Source organism: Halictus rubicundus, chromosome 9 (assembly GCF_050948215.1).
Source record: "Halictus rubicundus isolate RS-2024b chromosome 9, iyHalRubi1_principal, whole genome shotgun sequence".
Lineage (NCBI taxonomy): Eukaryota > Metazoa > Arthropoda > Insecta > Hymenoptera > Halictidae > Halictus > Halictus rubicundus.
The window spans coordinates 12,337,139-12,364,459 of record NC_135157.1 but is presented as its reverse complement, the minus strand read 5'-3'; the positions used below and the strand labels follow the sequence as shown (position 1 = coordinate 12,364,459).

At 47.9% G+C, this 27,321-nt stretch overlaps 1 protein-coding gene, 2 non-coding genes and 2 pseudogenes across 3 annotated transcripts in view; 1 reads left to right on the top strand and 4 right to left on the bottom strand.

Moving 5' to 3' along the window:
- Window positions 1-8,998: 8,998 nt before the first annotated feature.
- Window positions 8,999-27,321, top strand: part of LOC143356932 (uncharacterized) — a 108,507-nt gene continuing 90,184 nt past the window's right edge. The window contains exon 1 of the mRNA XM_076792999.1: window positions 8,999-9,513. Within this exon, the coding sequence (XP_076649114.1) occupies window positions 9,481-9,513 (33 nt within the window). The 5' untranslated portion in view covers window positions 8,999-9,480. The remainder of the gene's footprint in view (window positions 9,514-27,321) is intronic.
- LOC143357586 (5S ribosomal RNA) lies at window positions 18,724-18,843 on the bottom strand. Its single transcript, XR_013082861.1, has one exon. It is a non-coding gene; the product is annotated as a 5S ribosomal RNA (ribosomal RNA).
- On the bottom strand, window positions 19,317-19,439 carry LOC143357589 (5S ribosomal RNA; annotated as a pseudogene).
- LOC143357596 (5S ribosomal RNA) lies at window positions 22,686-22,806 on the bottom strand (annotated as a pseudogene).
- Window positions 23,278-23,397, bottom strand: LOC143357585 (5S ribosomal RNA). The gene has a single exon (XR_013082860.1). It is a non-coding gene; the product is annotated as a 5S ribosomal RNA (ribosomal RNA).

The window sequence follows — 27,321 nt, the reverse complement described above, 5'->3', positions numbered from 1 at the left end:
AATGACGTTTGCGCCTTAGATTATAATTGAGTTGATTAGAGAGCGAATGAATTGATATTCAGTGCCACTAATTTGATGACCATTTTATGCAAATCAATAGTGCCGGTCACCGGTGACCACCCTGGATTTAATTGCTGATGGGAGTACACGTTAAACGTCGATGGACACCTGTTACGGCTTCTATTGATTTTCACGTATTTTTGCTTTTTGTTGGATTGTGAAGAGATTTTTCTCAGCTGGATTGTGTAAAATATTGAGAGATCAGAAATGTGTACTGATCTTGTATTACGTGGATAGTTAGCAACCTTAGGAAGTAGATACATAGTTCTTAATAACATATACAGTTACCGACATATTTCTTCATTTTCACTATGAATTATTCGATAATGTCCGACCTGAGCCGAAAACAAACACATGTTTTTAACGTGTATGTTAATTCGATATTAACAGTTCATGCATATTGCAACCGGAACGGACAATTTTTCGAGCCGGAGCGTTAATGAACTTGGAAAATGACAGGGTGCTGTAAGCGGATGCACAGTTCTAGATATTTATAGATTCACTAGCCTCGCTGGGTGGCTCGTCCCGTGAGCCGGGACGAGATCGTTTATGGCGACGCTGGTTATAAATTACGTGTACATGCTGTTTAAAATATCGTAATTTGCCAGCATCGAATTGTGTACTATGAATAATTAATACGCGGTCGCTTACTTTATACTTGCTCGGAAATTAGTCGAGAGTGTTGCAGATTTTCTTTGGCCGAACTGTTGAGAAGTTGATGTAATGTGGCAAAATGAGTAGGTTGATAAAGCTTATCTAGCCTGTTATGACACGAACAACTTCGGCACGGCACCAACGTGTACGGTCTACTAAATTATGCTTGCGATTCAATCCACGGTGTCCACCGTCAACTGGTTCTCGGGCTTCCCGGTTTCTGTCCAGACTTCGCTTCAACATCTCTTTCCCATGTTGAAGTCGTTCGGGAGTTTCAAATTTATTGTTCTTCGAGCGCTATGCGTCCGGGGCTTGATTTTTACTCGTGAGACGCCCACGTGAATTTCACGACGGGTAATCACGACCGCGGCCAATCAAAATTCAAATCGGAACCGTTTAAACCGCGACAACCTCGACGTGGTTTTTTGTCGTCCGGGAACGGTCCTGCGTCGTAAATCGTTTATACATATTAATTCAGCCTCGACGACAAAATTTACGACAGACACGCAAATGTTATGTAAGGGGGAGCTGGTAGAACGAACTTTCCATTTTGTGAGCGCGAGATTATTTCTCGGCGGCAAAAATCCGAGAGTGTCACGGCAGAACTTTGAACTGGATCGATCGTTCGCTATTCGAAATTTCATGGAATTTAAACATTTGAATTTGAAATTGCGGAGCGCACGCTCGAATTTTCAAGTTTTACGCTCGCGCAGCACGATTCGGAAATTTGCAAGGTCCAATTTCGTCGGGCCGATCCGCCGTATCTCAGAGCCGCGGCCGCAAACCAGCTATCGATGAAAACAGAAAAATCTCTGAGCGCACTCGAGCCACAATCGAGCCATGCATCTACCACGATCCAAGAATTACGCTCGAAGGACAAAACGAAAAGGTCCGTCGATTCCATTGAATTCCCTCCGTCTTCTTCGCCTCTAGAATCGAGCCGAAGTTGCTCATGCAAGGCGACTCCGATATTAAAATCGAGAGGCACATGGGAAGCTCTCATACGAACGCGCACACACGTGCAAGTAAAGGTACACACACACACACCTGGAAAGATCCTTCGGTTCTCGTCGAATATAAAGAATTTCGTTAGCATGGATCCGCAGACCGCGCGATCCGACAGCGTCGAACAATGGCTGGATTTCTCAATCGTCCTGGCACGTAATCGATTACGGGTCCTTCTCCGCGAAAGCTGAAGTATTATCGGCAGTATCACCGCATGCGCAAAGGTGCGCCCAGGCATTCGGCCAACCTAATTGAATGTGAATCGATGAAACTCCACGTGTGGGATTCGCGTATAATTAACGGCGATCGCGGCGATCGGTCCGGAGGTGTGTCCCTTACGTCATTCGATTTTCTCGCTGGACAAGAGGGATCGGAATCGCTCGTTAGCCAGCAACTTGCTTTTCATTTCCGAGAAGCTTCCAATATATTAGATTAAAGTTCACCGTAGCATATCTCATTATCCTTCCTAGGCGTCACAAGACGGAGGAGGTCATCAGCGGCTGATCATTTGTGGAATCGTTTCGACTTTCTTCCGACGAGAATGATTATCGACTGTGCTATCGATAACCAGATCACGGATTAACGATTCAATGGTTTTATAATTATCAAGAAGCAGCTTATTAAGTTAACATTCGCCGATCTCCCAGCTCCGTTGCGTTCGATGCACCGGAGAGTAGCATCGTCTCCAATCCCTAACGAGCTCTATTGTTTACCCGAGAGTAACATGTGTAAGTACGAGTATCACCATCGAGAGTAGCTTCCAAGAGAAACAATCGAAGAGTCTTTGACCTCTAATGAACTTTCGAGTGCGGTACCCGAGGGAAGCAATATCAGACGTTTGACTTCGGGTGACCTTTAAACTCATCTGCAAAAGTTTCATCGAGGAGGACCAATCAAAATGCTTGATCCCCAAGGAACTTCCAAGTACAATTTTCAAAAGAAGCAACATCTGAGTGTGCCTCAGTTTACCTTCAAAAGTATCTTTGAACAGAGCCGTTCTCCAATTCCTAACGAGCTCCATTGTTTGTTCAATAAGCCCGTATGTGAGTCCGTGAATCACCATCAAGTCTACTTCCGAGAGAAACAATCAAAGTCTTTGACCTTGTGATAAACTTCCAAAGCACACTGCGAGAGAAGAGAACATCAGACCTTTGACTTTGGGTCTCCCCGAGCCTCTGAAATGTATCTTCGAGGTGGACGCTTGACCTCCGCGGAGCTTCGAAGCGCAATTTTCAAGGGAAGCAATATCAGACCTCTGACTTTAGGCCCCTACGTTGAAGAGTAGCTGCGAAGAGTAACAATCTCGGGTCCCCGACCTCCGCTACCTTCCACCTGAACAGTAGCTCGGTAGAAGTAGCCCTCCTGAGAGGTCTCTGACCACCAGTGACTTCGACTGGCTAGACCAGCTCTCACGGAGCCCCGGCGAGTCGACGCGTAGCACGACACGTAGCAGTCGTCGCGACGACGAGCAAGGGGAAGGTACCCCTGAACGAGCAATTGATTTTTTTCCTGGATCATAGCGTTTCCCGTCACTCGAGCCGCATATTGCAGACTTTGAGCGAGCCACATGGCGGCTCGGCACAGGTACACCCTGGCTATGCTCAGGTGTGTTCAACGTGTAACGCGGCCCCGCCAATAAGCGTAACACGACGTGGACGGAACCCTCGCGCCACCCTCGCGCAACCTGCGGAACTCGGACGTTACCGAGCACCATGTGCGCTTCTTCTCTCATTCTCTTTCTCTCTCTCACTCGCCAGCGCACACGGACTCACCTGCGCCGCGTGCACAACACGCGTGCACCCGACTGTGCGTGGATCGCGCATTCCCGATGGAAGTGCACGCGTTGCAGTCGCGCACCGAACCGTTCCACGCCGTGCTGCAGCTATTGCTGTTGCCGGTGCCGGTGCCGGTGCCGGTGCTGTTGCTTCTTCTTCTTCTTCTCGTCCTCGATGCTCGCCGGCAACCCCCCCTCCAGCCCCTCCTCAGCATCGGGGCCGGTGTACGCGCGTACATAAGCAAACCTGTTGTTACCGCTCCTCCCCGCCATTATCTCTCTCACGCATCGGCGCCGATTTTTATAGGCGAGGTGATTCACGAGGCAAGTTCATCAAGTCTCCTCCCTTACCTTCCGTGGGCACACAGCGCGCACGCTTTCACGGGGGATTACAGGGGACGAGTCTACTATTTGTAACCTCGTTTCCACCGGCCCGGGATGGCCTCCCGAGGACCGATCGCACCGGAAATCGCGAAGCTACCTCACTCGCAAACCTGTCGCAGCGCTGCGAATCGATGCTCCGGCTGATATCAATCCGACGATCAACGCGCGATCTAATCTTTGCTGCTAGTTACTGGGAAAGATTTGGAGCTGTAACATCTAGAAATTGATTCTAGGAAGCCTGATAATTAGACCGTGGATTTTTATGGAAAATCAAAATTTTCTGTGTCGAGCTAGATGAGTATTTATCTTTTCTTTTAATAATTTGAACAAGTCCGAAATGTGGTACCTTCCTCAAACCACAGAATCTCGTTCTTTCAATTATACAAGACAGAACCGACCATAATGAGCGATTGTAAACTTGCTGTACGAGTATTTTCGCTCGGTTTTCTTCGCTGTGATTTCCTGCGTCGACGTTTGCTGTCTTAATCTAAGATTATCTGTTTCTTACGTTCGCATAAGTTTCCCAGAACGATCGAAAATTATTGTATTTCGCGAGCGAGGGCTATTAAAAGTGAAACTTCTGTTTTATTTTTGGCGTGTATATTTTATGAACAATTCGTGCACCCCAGTGGCCGTCCCATGCCGATTATGTGGGCAACCAAGGACACGGGGATGGATCGACACATAAATTCGCCCAGCAGTAATTTAATTGCCTTGCACGATAGAAAAGAGGGTACTTAAAGCTGGACCTAACGAGATCCGTAATCCTACACGCGCATTACTATGCTATAAAATCGTAGATAAGTATAATTACGCGTCCAATGATTAATTATATGCTTATGAATAATTAGTTAAATGCTAAATGGTGGTCTGCGGATTTATGGACGAGGTGCTTTACGTCTCATTAAATAATTCATCGTCTACAAAACGTCGCGCGCCGACAGACGGGGAAATCGTTGGAAAAGTCGACGATACTTCGCGTTGATACCGCGACATGTCGCGCGCGGCTCGTTTCTCGCGACGTTATTGCGACAGGTCATTGCATATTGTTCGTATAATTGCGATCCTCGCGATAAGAGTGTGCATACATAACCAGGGTAAATTGAAATCGTTACGACGTTTCGTAACATCCGATGAATTCTCTTTTCCACTTGAATGCTCGTACGAAGAACCGTGTGCAATAAACAACGTGTTTTTCTACGATGTGTTCAGCCCGCGAGAACCATGATACATAATTCAGATTTCTACTTTCTTCAGCAACTCTCTCGACTGTACGCAAGGAATAGCAATTCTTTAATCTGCATGCAATTGCTGTGCATTTTTAAACGGTCGCTAATGCTATTTTTGAAAATTCACTAGGAGCTTCAATAAAATACGCAATACATTTGCTGGATCGTAAGGGATACTAAGAACCTGAAGACCCATTTACCTGCCACGTATAACACCTCTATTTTTGTCAACGAATTTTGCGGAGTAAGAACAAACTAATACTGTTCTAGATCGACTATCATCGTTCCAAATAGGAATAAACTAATACTGTTCTAGCTTCTATTAGACGTCGCGTTGTATAACTAAAAATAATATTGTCTCCGTCTGAAAGTGCCAGACATCGTCATATCATTTCAAAGAGGATTATAAACGATGGAGCTGGAGCAGATCGCGCCCAAAAAAGGTACGAGCCAGAAATTATTGCCTCCGCCTGAAGACGCCTAAGATCGACTATCATCGTTCCAAAGAGGATCACAAACGACCTAGTCCGGCACGGAGCTAGAACAAGCCCGCGGCGAAAAAGGGTACAAGCTCCGTAGAAAATATTCAGCGTCGAGGCGTGTCACGGAGGCTATCAACATCGTTCGATTCGGTGTCGAGAGGAGTCGACTAAAACCAACAATGGAATCAATTTGATCGTCACGGCGAGGACGGCGACACCGGCCGAGGCGGAGACGAATCGGAGGCAAGGCCGAGAGGAGGACAGAGAGCGGAAAGGGAGCCGAGTGGGAGGACACGGCCGAGATACGATATCGTTATCGTTACAGTTAAATCTAATACGGATGAAATTCCAAGCCGGGGCAGCGCGCGTACAAATGGACGCGGTTACGTCCGCGGCTTCCTGCTCCGGCGTTCCGATCAACGGCGACGATCAGCTGTTACGCGGCCCGCCCACCCACACACCTGAGCGAACCTGGCCGAGGTGGTTCGAGCGCGCGTGCACCAGGAATCCGCTCCCGGGACGCGAGAGACGGGACACTTCTTTGTGCCGCGACTATTACGATTTACAGCCTGAATCCGAATGACGTCACGAAGCTATAGTGTAGTCTATTCCGATACTACTAGGTTCCCCCCATTATTGGCACGTTGGTGGGACAATTCTCGGAGCGTGACGTCATCTATTCCTCGGAGGGTGTTTTCGTGATAATGTTCCTCGAATTTAGAAAAATTCGTTTTCGGTTCGGGGCGGCCTCTTCCCTTAACAGCTCGTAATCGATTGCGAACGACGTAACGGTACGACGTAGACGCGGAACGACGCCAGTGCTTACTTACGTACATGTCCGTATGAAATGGATACCTGGACGGCCGTTTCAGCCCGGCGATACCACTTATCGCAGCGTTGAAATCACTCGGCCGATGCGACGGTAGCGCGTAGTAGGTACTATTAGGTTGCGCGCCGGTGGGTTTCGTTATTGTTTTATGAATGAAAATTGAAGATCGGCGCGGTGGTTTCTCTGTTCAATTAAACCGTGTGTTTTATTGCGCCGGCCACGGTAATTGGTTTTGATAATGGTAACCGACGGAATGCTGCTCGGGCGGAATTAAAGCGATCGCGGATTCGATTGATTCTGATACGAGCAATTTAATCGAGGATGCATGGACCCCGGCGGGTTTTATTGCATCGCAATTTGTTTAATGTTCGAGGCTGAAGAAAGATCACTAATTACGTAGGCAACGGTCCGGCATTATACCACGTGGTATTCCCGTATAATCTGCAACAGGTTCGCCTATTTATATTACGTTTAGGTGCGGGATGGCTGTTGAAGTAAGAGCCGTATGAAATTTTCGTTTGATTTCGTATTGTGTTTTTATCGATCGGAAACTATGATTTCAACTTCGGTAATCGGTGGTGTGTGAATGGGCAACCGTTCCTTCGAAATGAAATATGCTTCCACGCGTATGGCGGACGGGTTCGGGAGACGAACAGAGACATCAAAACGGAGGATTATTTCGCTTTCGTCGCGGCCGAGAAGGCGGCACCGTCGTAAACCAGATTCCATTTCTAATATGACAATATGTATTCCAAGAGGACGGCATAATAGAGTTCACCTAAATCACCGGCAGAACACTGGCGGGACGGAAACGAGAACTGGGATTATAAAGACAACGACCTCGAAAGCAAGTCGGGTACGGGTCGGCACGATAATTCAAAAAGGCGTCTAACTCGTACGAGAAACTCGTTTTTATCCCTACTGCGGGGAAAGAAGTCATCCTCCGGTGCTAGATCCACGGAGCTACGGGAATAGAGCCGCTGCTGCCAGACGAAGAATAAATTACCGCGTTTCACAACTTCCGCCGCCATGGGATCGAAAACGTCTCGCTTACAACCACCGCTATCCAGTAGAACGAATCTAAAAAAAAAAAAAAAGAAGAAGAAGGTCTCCTCCGGCGAAGGACACCCCTATGTTCGCCCCGAGAATCAACACGAATTCGAGTAAACGAAAACCCGCATGCACCTCTCGAAATCGAGACTGCGCTGACGGAATTCACGGAACGACGGGCTGCCAGTTCTTGCTGCGCCCGGGAGCGCTTTTGGAGAAACAATGGGAACTCTGGAAAGACGAAAACAATTGGAACTGGACAAAAATGATCCCTTGAAACTCGTTTCGGACAGTTTAAGAGACTTTCTTTCTTGGATTCCAACTTTTGATAACATTCGCACGGCCATTAGACCCGGACATGTTCTGTTCAATGTGAGAGGGCTGTCGAAGGACGAGCCCCCCCGTGGCATAGAAGCAAGGGTTGGTCAATTGACACGAAATGGAACTATGGCGGTGTTCGATCACGCCAGGGCCGCGAGACATCGAGCGTAAAGAATAAGGGCGGCGCGAGCCCTCCGGTAGCGTGCACGCTCGGTAAACCTGGTCGAAAAAGAGGGTGTGAGCAGGGTTAGCGGAGGGAGTCGTGGCCTGGGCGTTCTTTAAGATGGCCGATCTCTTCGCGGCGCGGAATCAATATTGTTGGATTGCCCCGATAACGCCTCGTAAATATAATAAAGCCCTCGGAACCCTTTTGCCTGTTGGTCAAGGGGACGGAGTCCGCGGTGCCTAACAGAGATAATGGTCGAGGCCCTAGGCACCCGGTAGGCCGTTGGAGGGGTTCGGTGGAAGGGCCCCGGAGTCCCCACTCGATTTCCAGGGCTCCGGTCTCTCCTTCTCTGTCCGATCCACGGTTCTCGTCCCACCGGTTCTCTCCCTCTCCATCTGGGCGCAACACGTCCGCGGCCAGAACCGGCGGCCACCGCGCGACCATAGTCAGTGAGATTCAGCCCGAGCCGGCGGACGGTTGGCTCTCGGCGCGTCCTTTTGTACTCGATCGCGCGACTCGCCGGCTGTGTTCTACGAACTCTCTTCTTTCCGTTCAGGACTGTGTGTGTGGTCCGGGTACCTCCGCCACCGGCCGCGGTGCCCCGCGATAAAAACGGAGCAGGCCCGATCGAGCCAATCCGGAGGACCCGTGTAGAGTGTGACATTGTGTCCCAAAGGGGTTCGAGCGGCCGCGTTCAGGATCGATCGGTTCTGCTCGGTAGCAGCCGCCGTCGCCGTCGCCGCCACCGCCGCTCCTGCTTCTAGATACATTGTGCATCCGACGATTATTACCCGTCGAACGACCATAGGATACGGTGGTGCGATACGCAGCGGTGTAGCCGGGCGCAAGAGTTACCCGCGGAGACTTCGACGACCGGTACGAGGATGTCGCGGACCGAGGACCACCCTGACTGTCGTTGTCACCGTGCACCGGTGACGACGATCCTCGCGGCGATCCCGCGGTGAGATCGCGACCCCGCGCGTGTGCGTGTTTGTCTTCCGGGATTCGTGGGTGCCGTGAATCGACTATCCCCCAGCGATCTCGTCGAGCTTTCACCCCGGCTGAACGTAAAATCGAACCAGAAAGTGCTTCAGGTTTTTGTTTCTTCTTCTTCTTCCTCTTCTTCTTCTTCGTCTTGTTTTGCTCCGTTGTATAATCTCGTCGAAGTGTGATCGAAGTGAAGGTGTGTCTTGTGGCACATCGATCGGATTAAAGATTCTTTCGTTAAACCGGAGAGAATTGGTGTTATGAAGCCGAGGAGGGTTACACTTTTCGAGCGGAAACGAGGAATACTTGAGGAATACTTTTAGTGACGAATGTTCCGCGGTGTTGCGTTCCGAGCGATGATCCCGCGGATGACAGCGGGTCGGCCGATGTCAGGTGAACCAACGAACGCGTGATTACCCGGTGAACGAGGGGGAGAAGGCGATTGTCGAGAAGTGCGATCCTGGTCCGATAGTAACGCGCGTGTGCATGTTGCTACGCTTCGCACGACGCCCGTGGGAAGCTGTACGAATCACGGATTTATGCACGCCGGAAATCACAGCATGGAGGACATTGTGAGTGCAGTCATATATTTTTCTCTTCCGCGAGACGCGGGCGCTACCATTAACCCTTGCCGGCGAACAATTACTCGATAAGACGTCGCGCAAACAGCCCGAAAAATTGTCCGTTTAACTAGGTTACACGATTTGCTATCGTAGTACTGTTTTACATTATCCGCGTCTGTTAGGGACGACCATAAACCGGGGCGAATACGTATTGGAGCAAACGCTGCAACGAATCCTCAAGGGAAACATATACATATCTTTTTGCATTTGTGAATGCTTCTGAGTGCTCCAATATTGCTGCTAGTGGACATTTTTTTTCAAAGTGCTAGAATGCTATGCTAACGTGTTTCAGTGAAAATCAACCCTTTGCACTCGGAGCTGTTCTAACTCGAACACCAAACATTTCTTCCGACCTAGAATTTTACTATGATCTTTTTTTCAAAATTAAATACAGTAAGACTTTGAATAATGGTATAGCAAGTTTTAGTGGAGCCTCGGAATCGCCATTCGAGTGCTAAGGGTTAAGTTATTTAGTCGGGAAATAGCAATTTGATAAAATTTAATAGACACCAGTGTGCATCGAAGCATTGCACTTTTTGAACATCACTGAAATACTTTTCTAAAACCAATTTCAACTTGAAACCGGTAGAGACTTGATACGTTCTCACCGGGAAGAAGATTTTTGTAAAATCCACAAATTGTCGCAGAAATTATCGACAAGAAAGTTAGGCGAAATATGGCTGACTTTTCGCGTCGCGACCCGCCGAACCAGCCGTCTAAACGTGGTAATCACAGGGCACCGCGAAAATGATGTACGACCGCCGAACGCGGCATAGTTCGTAATTACGAGACGAAAATTGCGCAGGCGTATAAATACGGCGGTTGGCTTGGAACAAGCCGAGTAATTATTCGAAAACAAACATGGTTACGCGGCGCGACTTTAGAGCACGGCCACGGTTGTTTGATTATAGATGCTTGAACCCTCGACTATCTTAAAGTGCTCGAACACTATAATCATCGAGTATTTAGACTGTCGCTTGACGAAGGTCTCGGCGTTATGGTAACTCGTTGGTAGGAGATGCGAACGGTTAACATATTCAGACACGGTAAGTCATGGCGGGAGTGGACCAGTTATCAAGCCATTATCGATTTGTATAGTAACCAAATTGGGGGGTCAAAGATGAATCGTGTTCGATCTTCCCGATACGTAGACTGCGAGTTGTGCATACTAAAAGTTTACTGCATCGATTGCGACATACAGGCGTTACAAAATTCTTCTAGTGTAATTAGTATTTTGTGTTTGAAGATTTCCCTATATTCAGCCACTCGAGGCTTTTCGAGCATAATTCAATTGTGGCTACATTCGGGGTAAAACGAGAATTCATTAAGGAGTTCTAAGATAATTTTCTCCTAGGCCAAGCTCGAGCGCTGGGGGGGGTTGTTTTACCGTTTTTGCTAATAAGATACGCGGTCTACCGGTATGTCGCGCGCGTCGGCGAGCTTAAGTAAGAAGTCCAGCAAGGTCTGCGGCTCGCAAGGTGAATCTTTTTGCGGCAGACTGATGGGATACGATTTTTGGCGTACAAATGGTGGAAGTAACGCGACGCCGGGTACTTAGCGCGGCGCAAAGCGAAACGAGCCCGCGGGTCGGCGCGTCGGAGAAATCGCACGTGGGAACCGGCAAATTAAAGCGAAAAGAGGAGGCCGGAGCCTCCTCTCGCGGTGGTTGTACCTGCCAGAAGTACTCTGGATGGATGAGCGTCGACGCGCGTGACAGCCGGCGTATTAAGGCAGCGACAGACAAATTTCCGAATCGCGCCGGCAAAAAACGCGTTCGCTCGCGGAGACGAAATTCTTCGGGCGAAGAGGGATCGTCGCTCGGTGGCTCGTTACGCCCCGGTCGATTAGTCTTCCTTCCTTGCCGCCTGCTACACGCGTGTGCAACCTGCTCTCCTCTCGCGTACGCTCCTCGCGAGGACGAGCAAATTCATTAAAACCGGTTCATTTAATACGCGCGCGCATTACGCGCTCGCAGAAATTCGAGAGGGACGGGGAACGAGCTCGTTCCGCGACCTGTTGCGGCCTCCTTGATGGACGTAGATCTCGCGGCGAGATCGAGCCCCGGTCCCTTCTGGATCCCGAATCGACCCTTCGCAGATTAGAACTCGATTCTCGGGGCCCACCGGTGGCGAAACCCTGGCGCTAGATCCACCCGATCAGTCAAGATCATTGGACTCGGATAATTTCGGTTCGGACCTAATTTATGCATCGTAGTTAATTCGCACCACTAGTAATACTGTAAGTACTTTTCTTGGTATATGTGTGGTCAAACTTTTGAAATATTCTTCTTCTTCAAAATACATGGGGGTTCAACCAATCTCTATTTTGGAATTTCTTCTGAAGTTTGGGAATATATACATGGTTATTTCGCACAAAAATGGCCAAAAACGGCGTCCACGGTTCCGATTTCTCTTATTTCGACTGTTCCGAAGAAGCAGGATCCAATCCAGAGGTCCTCGGCGGCATTGTCGGGTCAATTAGTCCTGGGAGAGTGTGCCCGCGCGATAGTTCTCGGCGTCTTTCTGCCCGAACGTCGGGGCGTGTTCGCGCACGGCGCGCTTATTAGTTCGCATTGGTCGGCCCTCTCGCGCCTTGTTCGCCGGGACAATGAGCCGGGGATTGCATATTGTTGTTTATATTTACGCGCCGCGGCATAAATCTTCGTTTAACTCGCATTCAGCGGACACACGAGCTCGCGCGCGGCTACTCCCTCCTCGAGGACTCGCGCGAGTACCTACATGCTGAAGTCGAATCGCTCGCGAAGCTCCACCGCAGCGGACGCGTCGCGCTCTTCGTCACGGATAAAGCGCGGTCTTCATTAAACCTAACCCCCTTTGCGTGCCGGTTGACCATTAAGGACCAACGACCGGCCTACGACTAATTTGTACTGTAAATGAGATCTCGGGGATCGTAAGCCCCGTGAAACAACGCCGGTGCCGCGTCCGCCTCGGAGAAACTCCGAGCGGCATTCCCTTGGGAATTTTGAGGCCGACTCCACGCTCATTTGGCCCTCGATTGTCCTTCACGGGGAGTGCGATTTTTTTTTTTTTTCAATGCAATTAGCTTCGTTTTTTCGATCCGCGGGGGGCCTCGTAGGAGGCGGTGCCGGAGGTGGAGCGCCTGCGCCAGAAATCACACCGGAGCGAAGCCTTGAAGCCATAATCAGTTTTCGGCTGTAAGAATGGGATGGTCGACAACACTAGATTTACGGGGCACTAAAAGTTGATATTTCACATTACTGTATAAAAATAAGGAGAATCTGTCTATTCAAATTTTTGGCCATTTTGTATAGAATATGAAGAGAAATAAATTATTATTAGACCACTATTAGAAGAGAAATAAATGTGTCGAATAATTCACAGAAGGTTAAGATAACCACTTAAATTAGTTGCCAGGAGTTAAAAAATTAAATCCTTTAGATAGCTAGATAAAAATTGAAATAGAAAAAGTAAAATGACATCTCTAAATAATAACTGAGGACACCACCTCCAAGATCAGCTACGTACCTTAAAATGGTGCAAAGGTAATATATAATATGGTATACGTGATAATATTTCTTGACGAAAACATTTCAAAACGCTTCATAACATTTGCATTCTAAAATCGGGTATTTCGTATACAACAAGCTAATACTGCGTGACATTGTGCCGCGCGAGAAGATATGTTGAGGGTAACATTGTAATGGAGGAATAGACGAGTCCATTGAAGAACGGCGTGCAGAAGCAGCATTAAAATTCGAATAGCAATAAGAAATCCCGGCAAACATTTCGACCCGTCCGACAGGTTATTCTGGTGTCAAAGAGTCAGCTTCCTCCAACAGCGCAGAACATCGTATTTAACGGACGCGTGATCCATCGAACAAGGAACGGTCCATTGAAAGGCTTTCTACCTTTGAAAGCAGCGATCCTGTCGACAACCACTAACCGACGTAAACACCGTAATCTTCGAATCATCGAAGTTCCTAGAGAAAGTCAGCGCGCGGATAACGCGCGAGTGACGGCCACGGGCTGTGAAAGCGTGAGTCCGGGTCCTGGCGGAACCAAAAATTCCCATACGATTCCTCTCCGTTTAGGAGGTCGCGGGAGAGCGAGACGCTACGGGATTGACGCGAAATCGGCCGATAAATTAGCCTCGCGGAACAACTCGCTGGGAGGAGAAATACTAGGCACGATATTCGTAATTTTCGCGACGGCAATTTACTGATAGCTGTATTCTCCGTGGAGAGCTACTCGTGGACAGGCGAAATATTGCGCACGCCTCTGCGTCCGCTCGCCGCGATATAAATGCTCTTGCCCGGGAATAGGTGTATCCTGATCGGCCGGCGAACATAAGCAGGTAGGTCGCTCTCGGTGGAAATTGCTTTCGGAGCGATCGCCGAGGGTAGTCATCAGCAGTGTCTCTACCAGCTCTTATTCCCCTATCCTTTCCTCTTTCTCCGCCCCGGGTGGAAAACTGGCAAAATCCGACGAGGCTCAGCGATTGTACCTATGTCTTCGCTGAAACTAATGTCTCAACTCGCGGAAACATTACACGAGTATTACCTGGCGGGAACGGGATCGGGATCGGGATCGTCACGGAGAGCGTTCCCTTGTACTTTGAAAGTTCGAACGACCCGCTATCGTGTCATTATCCGCGCCGATTTAGACGTTTGTCGTTCGAGCGTGTGCGCGCGCGCGAGCGCAAACGTGCTCGATACTCGGATGATTTCGCACTGTGCCATCATTCTCTTTGCGAAATCATCGAGGTGGGAAGACCCGTCGGGCTCTAAAGTGACTTCCTCAAAGAACCCGGCTCTCTTCTGTCCGCTTCGAGATTGCATCTTACGAGTTCCGACTTGTTTTAATGCTGCTCGGATTTTCTACGACTGCTATAGCTATCATTTACCTGACTCGCGGCGGAGATAAGTGGTATTAACCCTGGTACGCTTCCCGGAAGTCGCACAGATTCTCGGGTGATGATGTTTCGCTCGTTTCGCTTATTAGCTCAACTGTGCGGTTCAGTTGTCGTTCCGTTTTATAACGTCGAATTATGATGCGATCGAAGAATTGATAACATAGGATCGAGTAGGAGTTCCACCGATTACTCTAGATTACCTTAAGCTTCGTTAAATCCTATACATTACAGAGAATAAGCAACACTGGGAATTACATTGTTTTCAATGCTGAAGACTCGGTCAGGTTACAAGAAAATGGATAAACAAAAAACTACACTGCAAATTGCAAAGTTTTACGCGAGGTGTCCGAAGAAAGAAATACGACGGCGTGTGCGCAGCTGGGGATTGAATGAAACATTCGCGGTGATGATCGTCAACAGTTTACGGACGATGCGCACGTATCAAAGCCACGCGCCGATCGTCGCGTATTCCGCTCACGCGTCGCATAATCGTCGGGCTTTTGTTCGCGGGAACGTCTACGTGTAACGGTGCGGCGATTACGCTTCCGTTTTGATGTTTCCGCGAGACGAGGATCTAACGCGAATTCGCACGGGAAAATGGGGTAATGGGAAACGAGGAAGATTAAAAACTTCATTCAACCCATTCTCCCCTAAATCCGGCGCGGCGGCGAAGACACAAACGCGCCTCCGAATTCTGATCCGAATCGGGACCGATTCTCTCCTCGCTGGTTCCTCTCCCTTGTTCCTTGTTTTTCGCAGCCCCGGTGTCTACTCCCGTCGCATTCGGAATTCACCGGGGCGATCGGCGAAGAGGAGGGAGCAGGCGAGAACTCGCAAGATAAATCTTGCGCGCGATCTGCCTCCGGGAACATCGTTATCCGCGCGCGCACGCACGCATGCTTGTCCTCGTCGCACGAAAATGGAGCGTCGCGTATCGGGTTGCATCGAGCAAGGGTGGAACAGCGATGGGAACGACCACGTGGATTGCACGCTGTCGGTAATGGGGGCTGCTCCGAGGGTGAGTCTCGAGAGCGAACTCGACAGTGTGAATTAAAATTCATGCGAAGTAATCGGCGGAAACTATTGTTGCAGCGAGCAGTCCCTTCTTTCATTGGACGAGTTTCAGTGGAAAGAACGGGGTCGGATGAGGAGGGGGTGCTTTTCAACCGATGATTCGATGATGGATCGTTTGAGAGATTATCAGGGGAAAATATTTTGCGGCGAAGCTTTGTGTTCTATCAGCTTTAGATGCTTAACAGGTCATCTTCAAAATTAACCCTTTGCACTCGGCGCTATTTTCATTCTAAAACTAAAGTTTTCTTCCGTCTTAGACTATTTTCATTTTATTCATACGAAACTGATCCGATTTCGACATATAACATTTAAATGTTTAGTAATCTATGAAATACAAATTTTGTAATGTAACAAACATTTTGAAATTTTTTTTGTAATTTCTTTGAGATAATGCCACAACAATTACCAGTGGTGCTTCAGAGTCACCACTCGAGTGCTAAGGGTTATTATCTGCAGTCTTTTAAGATTTTTAGTGAAATACGTCCTGGTTAAAAGACTTTTAAAACTCATTTTTTCTCTGTTATTTTGTTTTTTCAAGTTCGTCAACCGTCACGTCTCCGTAAGCAAAGATACATTGGTTCGATTTAGTTCGGGGACACGTAGGTAACCTTATCGCGGCACACCCTTAAACTATCTTATCAACAGTTTGCTCGGCAAACATTGCGCGACCTTTTCGAAATACTTTCCGTTCCTCGCCTAAACCTCGGACCCTCTTCATCCGATATCAAAGAGACATAAATAAAGATTATCATCGTGTTCCTCGCCTAATCTGTTCTCGGTATTAAGTGGAGGCTTTAAAACAAATATTTCACCGTGGAATACACTGCGCGTCCCGAGACGAAGTTTCAACAATGTTTAATCCCGCGAAATCTCTGGTAATACGGTTTCCGAGCAATTCGATGTTTGACTGCGTCCTATATCACAACGGTCGCGAGCAGATTCGCTTTTATAGCGGGCAGAACCGTTCATAAATATGAAACGAGTCGGCGGTCGGTCGCGCTAGAAACCAGCGGGAGTTGCCACTACGGGGGTTGCTGCGAACGCCTTAGAACCAGAATGCCGTTCATAAATAATTTATCCGCTTAGAAAGAATAACTGTATGCGCCGCGTACTCGCTCCTACGCTTACCGTCCGCGAGCCGTTTCGCCGCAAGAACTCGACTCGTGAATGATCCCCGGGGATGAAAGACTTTCACCGCAAACTTGAATGAAACTGGCCGTGAGTGTAAAACTATCGTTGTTACGAATGTACGATACTAAGTAATCTTTCACCCTGCATGTATTTTGCACATCCCAAATTTGGTACACTGGATATACTCATGAATCCATTTTTAAATCTGAAGAAATAATTCAAAGTGTTAAAACGTGACGGTGTAAAATGAAACACAATTTGTTCATTTAAAGAGTGAAGGAAAAGTAGGTGAATTATTATCCGACTATCTTCGAAAAAAAAAAAGGAATAGCCATCGCAAACGTTTCTTTACGGCCCGTTAAATATTGATTTCATTTATTGCATTTGGCCCATTTATGTTTACAACGAACACGCAAAATCCGGTTGAAATTGATGTGTCGTTCTTTCACCTTCGTTACTTCTTCTTAATTACGGCGAACGCGGAGAATGTAATTACCCGGGTTCCGGCACGGCCGAAATTGCATTGACCCCTCGCGCCCGGACACCTCGAATCATTCTTTGCTCCCCGGTGGGGTTAATTACGCCAACTGGATTTAATTATCGACGGGAACTCGGACAGGCGGTCGATTAACCGCGACACAAATTACACGCAGTTTAACGATTGAAAATAAATAGAAACTGGAGTAGGAGTGGTCCGTGTAACGTATCGATGGGAGAAAAATGGGCCTGGATCACGCGACGGCATATGCCGCGGCGAACTTTATCACCGTGGATCACGAACGGGCACGGGACCGTCGAGTTGTTCCGTTTCGTTCCGGTATCAGCCCCTAATCATAAGAATTTTCCGTGCATCTGGCGGTGCAACCGCGCGCAACCATCGAGCTTTCCCTCGGATGCATTTCCCAGCCGCTGCGCTCGAAAACAGCTGCGTCGATTCTCAGAGGGAGGGTTATGCGACATGCAACAACGCACATCGAACGCAACCCCGCCCTCGAATTGCGGGAGATCATTAGTATAAATAAACCGGGGTGATATGACTGTAATTATTTGGGTTGAAGCTGGCCCCGGTCCCCTTCACAGTGGGAATAAACTTTTGGTTGATCTGGGCTTTCATGCCCTGTGCATGTTCTTTTTGTGCTTTTATGAGAATAATATGCTTGGAAGATTTATAATAGGGTCGGTTTGATGGAAGAGAACAATTGTGTTGCGTGTGGTGCTAGAGCCGTAATCGTAGAGCGGATTATGTGTGGTTTTGGTTTTTGCGGAGGTTGCGGAATTTAATGTTGAAATCGATTTGGGGATATTTAATGGCGTTTACGCGAGAGCGAAAGTTGTAATAAAATCTCATCTACCAGGAAAATAAAATTTTATTTAATTCCAGCTTTTCGAAGTCTTGTAAAAACGTAATTTTGCATAAACATACGCGGGGAGACCGGCCACGGGTTTCGTGTTTGAGATTTATGAGATTGCTTTGCAAGCCTGAAGCTCTTTTATTGCGGGACACTTTAACGTGTAGGTTATAACATGTCGAGTCGGCTATCATTCGTGTATTGTAACGTGAAATACAAGAAACCTGTTTTCGCTGTGGCGAAGAAAGAACACGTGACAACCTGAATTTAATTATTCAGCTTGCGGTAATCATGACAGAAATTGCACTGATTTAGAAATCTGTTTACGGTTGAGGTGTTACACGAGCCAGTTACACCGTTATTATAATGTTATTGCATCGCATTACGTAAATCTAATAAAATGTATTGAAATGATTTGGCCCAACTGAAACGCTTGCAATATATCTAGTATGTAACTACTAATTTTATTAGACATTAACGCGCACCTCGCTTCCTGTCCGCTAACTCACGAGAGCGCCGAGGTGTGATAATAGCAATTAGACTGCCACTAGGCACAAATTGTAGTATACACCTACAGCCGCAAAACGCTCGAGCGGCTCTTCTGCAGAGACGCCGTTTTTTAGAAGTGCATACGACCTAACTTTGCTCCTAGCAATTTTAGCGCAAAAAAGCTATTGATGTGAACAAAAAGTGGATAAAAGTACAAAAAAAGAGCCAACAGCACGCGGTGTTCCCAGGCGGTCACCCATCCAAGTACTGACCACGCTCAACGCTGTTTAACTTCGATGATCGGACGAGAATCGGTTCATTGCAACGTGAAATGGCCGTTGGCGGTTACAAACATGATAACAATACGATTTTCCTTTGTTCCTCCTCTCATACCCCATACCGTGAGCCCTAAGTTGAGCAATAATCTTGACAATTGCCAGAACCCGCGGCCCAGTCATAAAGGATGCACCGACACGGTCAATTTGTACAACTCGGGGAAAGGTTTTCTTACTTTAGCCTTCGGAACATCTGGAAACACTTTCACTCGCAATTTTTCGTAAGCTCATCACGTGTTGTCGAAAAACGGCAGGGTATCCTTGACTGCAGCCTTGACTTTTCACATTCGAGACACCGAGTACATGTACTTCGGAAGAACTTCCAGTGGACGTTGCGTACTTTTCATGAAATCGAATAACGCAGTTTGTTTAAGAAACTTGTGTTTAGCGGTAAAAAAGATTGTTGAAAACTCATTAATGTGAGAAAGAAATACACGCAGCTTTTCAATCATTTTAATGGTGGACAGAAATAAAAAAAGAAAGCCAACAGCACGCGGTGTTCCCAGGCGGTCACCCATCCAAGTACTGACCACGCTCAACACTGTTTTTTAACTTCGATGATCGGACGAGAATCGGTTTTTTGCAGTGTGAAATGGCCGTTGGCTGGGTGATAAGGTTCAAACTACGAATTTGTAAGAAATTAGAAACGAAAAAACAATCATCAATGCGGGTTAGGCAACTAACATGTGTACAATTAACCCATTCATTACGAGTCACGACTACAGCCGGCATCCACGCGACGACCCGTGGATACCATCGCCGACTGTTCGCATACTCCACTATTCCACAATAGTCTGATTAAAATCACACAGTATATGCACTACTTCTTATATCTACACAAAGTGTACAATCGCGGCCGGCTGTTTCCTCCAGAGGGACTGTTGAGGATATGATAGGAATGGTGTTTCTCTTATCACATAGCACAGCGTTAGTGAATAACGAACTTTCTTTAATATAAAAAACTTGGAACTGTGAACATATTATATATGCCAGGTATGTCCTGCCTAAACCGACTCTTTTGTCGAACTGACTCTTGGGCGGACACGCAACTAACGTCTCCCCCACTCTCGTCTCGTGCCGATCGTCATTTCATCTCCCGATCGTCATTTTGACTTATGACGCACACGTCCATTAGGCTTTCTTCAAGTTGTTACATTGTAACAGCCAAAGCGACGCCGCGCCGCGCCGACGCCCCGACATTCCCGGATGTGAGTTCTGCTTACAATGTGACTACTTTATTTCAACAGGGACCATAAGTACGGCCGCGTGTGCTGTGTATCGAAAGGACAGAAGGCAATTGGAGCTTAATTTTACGCAGTTGATAGATCCGTGCAAATCGAAGAGACTGTCGAACTGTATGATTTAAGGTCTCATTTTTCCCGCGTGTTTCACGCAGCGGAACAACCGTCGACGATAAAACCGCTCTAATGCCGCGGTAACAGGTTCGGGGCTCACGGCGTGGCCGAGAGATTCCCTCTAAAAACCAGTTTCATCGAAAGCTACGACCTCAGGTGTCGTCCTTTTTACGATCGCCCCCGTGTAAATCCACGAATCCTCGGAAACACCCAATTCGACGACACAACGTCGCCGCCGGGCAGCGTGCATATATACAATGAAAAGTGAGTCACCGTCAAGAGCGGGTGAGAGAGGGAAAGAGAGAGCGGAGGCGGTCGGTACTCGGGTTTCCTCCGTTGGGGGCTGCCGCTAATTGGCAGTTATTTCCTATCCGACGTCTACCGGCGTCGCCGTGCACGCAGCGGCCGCGCATGCATATGCATACGAGCGGAGAGTGCATCTCTGGAAATTCTTGGAGCTGGACGCGCGCGCGACGGTGCACGGATTCGCGCGATAGCGTGCCCTCCGCGACCCCCACGGGCCGAACACCGGAGGAACACTGGAGGAACACTGGAGGAACACTGGTGGAACACAGGAGGGACCTTATCCAGTAACGTGCAACCGATGCACCCGCGCCGCAAGGGCCGCGTTGAAACCGCGGATCTCTATTTACATATCGCGGTGGCCCTTTGAACGCTGACGACTCGATAACACGGACACGACTGTTCTCGCGGCTGCCTTTGTCGCGATCCCCGCGGATTGAGTTGGAAACCGCGGAACCCGGGATTGCTTAACGCTTCGCGGTCTCGCGATGATAACCGGCCGAGGTTTACGCGAATTCACGCTCACGGCAACAGGAAATTAAAGGAACGTCTACAATCTGCATCGCGGATTGTTCGGACCGGAGACGCCGCGACGGGTTTCGTTAACGGTTCGACGATTTTTGCGAGTTCCCAGCGGTTTTTCGGTCTCCGGAATGCTTCGCTGCTGCGAGGCGTCGGTACCATCAGAGAAACGTTTTGTTGCCGACGTTGTAATCTCGTTCGGTACAAGTAGAGTCTTAGAATCCGGTGAATGTTGCAAACGCATTGCTGAATGGCGAAAACTACCTTAAACTGCGAAGCATTGATAATTGTAACCTAAAAGAAAAAGAAAGTACTAGATCTACCTAGTGTATCTCTTGATAACACGAGACTCGACTAGGAACATTCATTTTTACCGGAAGAAATCTTACACAATTTGTAAAAAATGTGTGTTTCCTTATTGCAATTCGTACCTTCGTTATATGCACGTTTAAGGTAATCAATGAAAGGAATTCGCATAAAGATTCACAATCCATACCCACCCGTAGCGATCGAGTATCGGCAATGCGCATCCCTCTACGGACATCTGCGTTGGCAAAGAAAACGAAACAGCGGATCCGGCGATGATAATTCAAGAGGCGCAAGCGGTTTCGATAAATCACAATGCAACTATGTATTCCTAATTCGAAAACCCGCGGCAGAATTCGCGTCGACACGGCGAATTTACGATCGTGTCGCGTCATGACCGGTGATATATCGGTAACAGGATTCGCTCCGCGCCGTCGCGGGAGGGGAGTCGAGCGGTTCGTGCAATTTTTAAGGTTCGCGTATTAACAAAAAGCACGGGGGGGAACGGTGTTACAAGAGCCACCCGGCGGATGCATGCATATTTATGCGCGTTTCTTTTCGCAGCGCTGACGGCTTATGGCGGACCGCGGATCATCGCGAGCGAGAACGCCGGATTCGCCAGCAAGAAACGCCATTAGCCGCCCCGGGAAAATTTATCTTGCTCGGCGGCGCACGAAGTTCCGCGGAATCGGCGCGGAGGCATCGCCGCGGCGTTCACTCTTAATCGCGTCATTATCAGCAGTTAATCATTGTCGGTGCGCTTCGCGACACCTGCAGCGACTCCGGCGAGCTCGTAGGCGTTGGCGATCACCTCGGGTAGCGAGATTATTACCGGATTCCTCGTTAAATCATTTCAACGACTTCCCAATTAACGGGATTGACGCCTGCGAGCTTGGCGAACGGCGCTATATACATAGCGCGTAAAACTCGAAGCGCATAGATTTTATGTGGTGTGTAATGGTACCTGCAGCCCTCTGTGTTGTTGCTGTTATTAATAAACTATAGTTGTCACGGTTGTTCGCGATCGTTACATATTTATCGAGTCTATAAGCAATCGAACGAACATTATTCGTGGGAAATAAGTGGCCCCTGGACGCATCGAGGTGTTGTCTCTTGCTCCAAGGATTCTTCAGAGCGAGGTGCATATGAAATTTTGCGGAGTTAGAATAGTTGTACAAATGACACAAGCAATTGATAAATGTCTACCGCATTCTTTCTCTAGAGGATATGATAAGAGTCGAGTTCTTCTAATCTTGAAACAGAGATTAGCGAACAAAGAAACTTTGATATTAAAATAGGAACGGTGATATTACAGCAAAGAAACTATCGACAAGAATATTGTGAGCAAAAATAAAAAAAAAGAGAGCCAACAGCACGCGGTGTTCCCAGGCGGTCACCCATCCAAGTACTGACCACGCTCAACGCTGTTTAAACTTCGATGATCGGACGAGAATCGGTTCATTGCAACGTGAAATGGCCGTTGGCGGTTACAAACATGATAACAAAACAATTTTCCTTTGCTCCGCCTCATACCCCATACCGTGAGCCCTAAGTTGAGCAATAATCTTGACAATTGCCAGAACCCCCGGCCCAGTCATAAAGGATGCTCCGACACGGTCAATTTGTACAACTCGGGGAAAGGTTTTCTTACTTGAGCCTTCGGAACATCTGGAAACACTTTCACTCGCAATTTTTCGTAAGCTCATCACGTGTTGTCGAAAAACAGCAGGGTATCCTTGACTGTAGCCTTGACTTTTTACATTCGAGACACCGAGTACACGTACTTCCTAAGACCTTCCAGTGGACGTTGCATACTTTTCATGAAATCGAATAACGCAGTTCGTTTAAGAAACTTGTGTTTAGCGGTAAAAAAAGATTGTTGAAATTCGTCACTGCGAAAAAGAAATAAACGCAGCTTTCCAATAATTTTAATGGTGGACAGAAATAAAAAAAGAGAGCCAACAGCACGCGGTGTTCCCAGGCGGTCACCCATCCAAGTACTGACCACGCTCAACACTGTTTAACTTCGATGATCGGACGAGAATCGGTTTTTTGCAGTGTGATATGGACGTTGGCTGAAATGACTATATTCGTAATTGAGTGATGTGCAAATAACAGTACTTACAACAATTTTTGAAGAAACGGATCAGTCACACAAGTCTGGGTTATCATAAAACTCAGAATCAAGCATCACACTCCAAGAATTCACAAATAATCGACAGAGAACATACTATGCCTTCCTGTGGTCGATAATTCTACGAAGAACTAACTGCATCCTGCGTTGCAGTCGCAGGCCAGTCCTCTGGCTTGCGACGTAGTATTGGGAAGGGTCTAATTTATGACACCTTGAAGGGTCGACCATGCTTTCCCGTTCCGAGTCCCGTGGTGACGAAAGCCACACGAAGCCAATTTGTGGATCTGTCTTCACTCATGCTACGTTCCTTGTGGAAAAAACGTTTCCGCAGACAAAAACCACGGTTTTTTCTTCGGTATTTCCTATATTCCTCTTGTCAGTTCAATTATTTTATCGTTTTACCCGGCACGATAATAAAATAACATTTTACGAGTCATACTTATCGTTTGAGAGCTAATCAAATTCTTGATTAAGAAATTAAAATTCCGTTGCATGTCGACTTGGCGAAGTTTGCTTATAAAAACTGGAAAACGCATTACATCCGCGTTCTAATTAAATCAGCTTATTCCGCGTATATCTGGGAATTAAACGCTTTAGCGATAACAGGATGTGGAGACGTTCTATACATAATACGGTTGCATAGGTGCACCCACAGATATCCGAAGATAAAGCCAGGCGGCTACGCGGAGGGCTCATTAAACATTCCGATTCGCGCAATAATTCGATGCTGCGCGGCAGGTTATTACGCGAAAGAGCGTATACCGAGCTAGGCTAATTACGCGCTGCTTGCACCCTGGCCCTTTCACGTGTGGTTTCCGGCGTTTTCACGGCTAAACGAGGCGCAACCGGCACAATGGGGCCCTATTATCCGCGAAATACGTACGGACCAGCACGAAAACAATTCGGTGTACCGGTACCGATCGCGCAGTACCGTCCGCGTTACGCGACGTGCAATCGTTGTTAGATAAATCCGGCCGCTTCTTAATTAGCGAATCGGGTGTTCGGCCGAGAGAAAATGGAGGCAAGGAAGCTGTCTCGCTTGCTCGCACGCTCGCTCGCGCCGCAATTCACGGGAACGAGGAAGAGATGCGACCGTATACCGGCTCTCTCATGCATTATGTATAGTAAGGTATACACCCGGGTGCCTGGACGCCTAGGAACATTTAGCCGGCTACTCGGACCGTCGGTACAAGCCACCACACCGGTACCTGCATTTATAGAAGTACGCAAATTGGTTGCAACCGCCTGGCGCGAACGCCTTCTCCGCCGAGCCGGCGAGAGTATGCGACCGAGCCCGGGATCGTTTCCAACGTCCTCCCGTATAATCTCGTGGGGATAATTATAATTGTTAATCGCCACGAGGAACGTGGAAACCGGCGATCTTCGAGGTGTCGCGATCCCCTTGCTATTTATGACGACCGCGCGTCCATTATCCGCCGGGGGATTTAATCGGGTCGAGGACGATGTTGTTGTTCCTTTTACAAGCAGCAAGCTACCCCTAGTCAATGGAATTTCGAGGATGCTGCGATCTTCTCGCTCTCTTCCCTCGAACCCGAAAGCTTATGGTTGCGAAAAGCGTGGGACTATTAACGGGGAATTATTTCTCTATATTTTTAGGCTGCTATGAGCAAAAAATGTAGGAGCACTTCGAATCCGGAGAGCATAGAAATAACCAATATGACTTTCAGTAAGAGGAATCTCAAGTTGTTGAATTCTGTTCGAAGGAATCTTGTCCGTGTAATTGATTTTAGATCAGACGCGGATTAAACGTGACTCGAATCGAGAGTCTAATAAAAGCCTCGACAAACCGATTATTTAACTCGACAGGTTCGCGTGTACGCGGCTGGAGCGGTTTCCTGTGAGATAGCTGATCACCAATACGAAACGCTCGCAACATTGTATGTGCCCCCCCCCCCCGTCTGTTGCAGGGAATACGAGCATTTACACAAAACCCGTCATTAAGAGCCTCGCCTCTGCAACACACGATGATCGTAAGAACTTCTCGCATAATTCTAGTGCCTCTTCCACGTCTTCCTTTTTCGCCGTAGAGAATGAAAAGGATTCTGAATCGTTAAATTTCTCGCGGGTCTCCCCGCATGTGCCAGCAATTAAGGGGAGCTGGCCAATAAACGACATTTCGACGTACAATTCCCGAATGGATAAGTTCGCGCGCGAAAGCCGCGGGAGTACGACTTCATGAATTTATGTAAAACGCGGTCCGTTATCTCCGCGGTATATGCTTATCGGTCTGTGATAATAGAGTCATAAATGAGCCCCGCGGACCACTTACGAGGCCTGTTACGCGCGTTGCATAACGAGAAGAAAGTGTGTGAAAATTCTTATGCCCGAGATATCGATCTATTGTGCACTAGTATGGGAATACTCAATTAGGCCTACCCTAAGTGCTTGTAATCCCAACGAAACGGCCGAGATGCTAGAGAATTCTAGGCTCTGTTAAGATCTACTATTTCCGTGAAATATCGCCCTCGGGTCACAAGTTACCGATCAAATTAGCATGCATTACGCACCGCACTCCCACGTATCAATTTTTCGTTACAATTTCACGTTAAAACTTCCGTGACGTTTCATTCTCCCGAATATTATAATATTCACTTCCGCCTCTGTAATTCCGGTGCTTTGTATTTACGAATTCCGCGGTCGCAACGATCCCATTTGTCGCGCTTCCATTTGGTAATCTCAATTGCCAACGTCCCTAATCTCTGCGCCTCGAATTCCTACATTCCAATTCCTCGGTTCTCCGTCCCGTACGAGCCGGTACAACGAAACCACATATTCCATTCAATTCAGTACGCAGAATTGATTAGTCAACCGGGTTGGACGGTGCCGTATCTGTTCGCAAAGTGGAACAAACGAACAATAAAACTGCTTCGACGTTGCGACACAGCCACCCCGTGAAATGACGACGATCAGCGTAAATTTCCTTAATCAGATCCCGTCCGGGACAGAAACGCATTGTTACCGGGCTCGACGTCCCCCCGCCGTTTGATATGCATCATCTACCGGGGGCCGCGGCGAGTTATTCCGATCGTAAAACGATGCGATCGCGGAAACTCCACGGCCAAATGCAGAAATGCGTGAAATGGAAACGCATTGTTGCCCGCGTAACGATTCCGCCTCTTGTGTTCCCGTTAAAAACCATAATTTCCCACATTACGAACGGTGGAATAGCGTCCGCGCGGATTCGTCGTGCATCTCGGCATTCTCATGCGATCTTTCGGACAAAGCGCGTGGGCGTGTGTCTTCTTCTGCGATCACTCGTTTGCGTTCGCCAGCCTCGCTATAGGTGTTCCCGGTGAATATAAAGGAATTGGATTTTCTTTGCGGATCTTCCTGCGCCCGTTCTCCCATCGCCGAGTCCTTCGAGCGTTATGCAACACGGCATTGCGTTTCAGAATTTTTCATCCTTTTCTTTTTAGAGAAGAGAGGTCTCACACGTAGATAGATTTGATACGGTTTCGTATTTTCTACTCAACGAACAAGAGGTCTTAAATTCTTTTGCTTGCTTAGAATTACTTGCGATATAAATTACTGTATAAATTTCAACATGAATCAAGTTCGTCCGCTGGGAGGTGTTCATTCGCAGGTAACAATTATCATTTAACACCGAAAATACCAAAGAGTCCTATAGAAGTCCGAGCGACGCGTTAATTGAGATCTCAGAACCAGGGGGCTATGTATTTTGCTCTGAAACTGGACGGAGCCAGCACAGCGCCCCACGGGGCAATCCGCAGCCACGCCTACCTGAAACACCCGTGTGTTCAGCCCACTACCACCGTCGATTTATCTTGGCTATATATTTCTGGATATTTTACTCCCGTAGACCCGAAAATTTTGTGAAAAGTTGC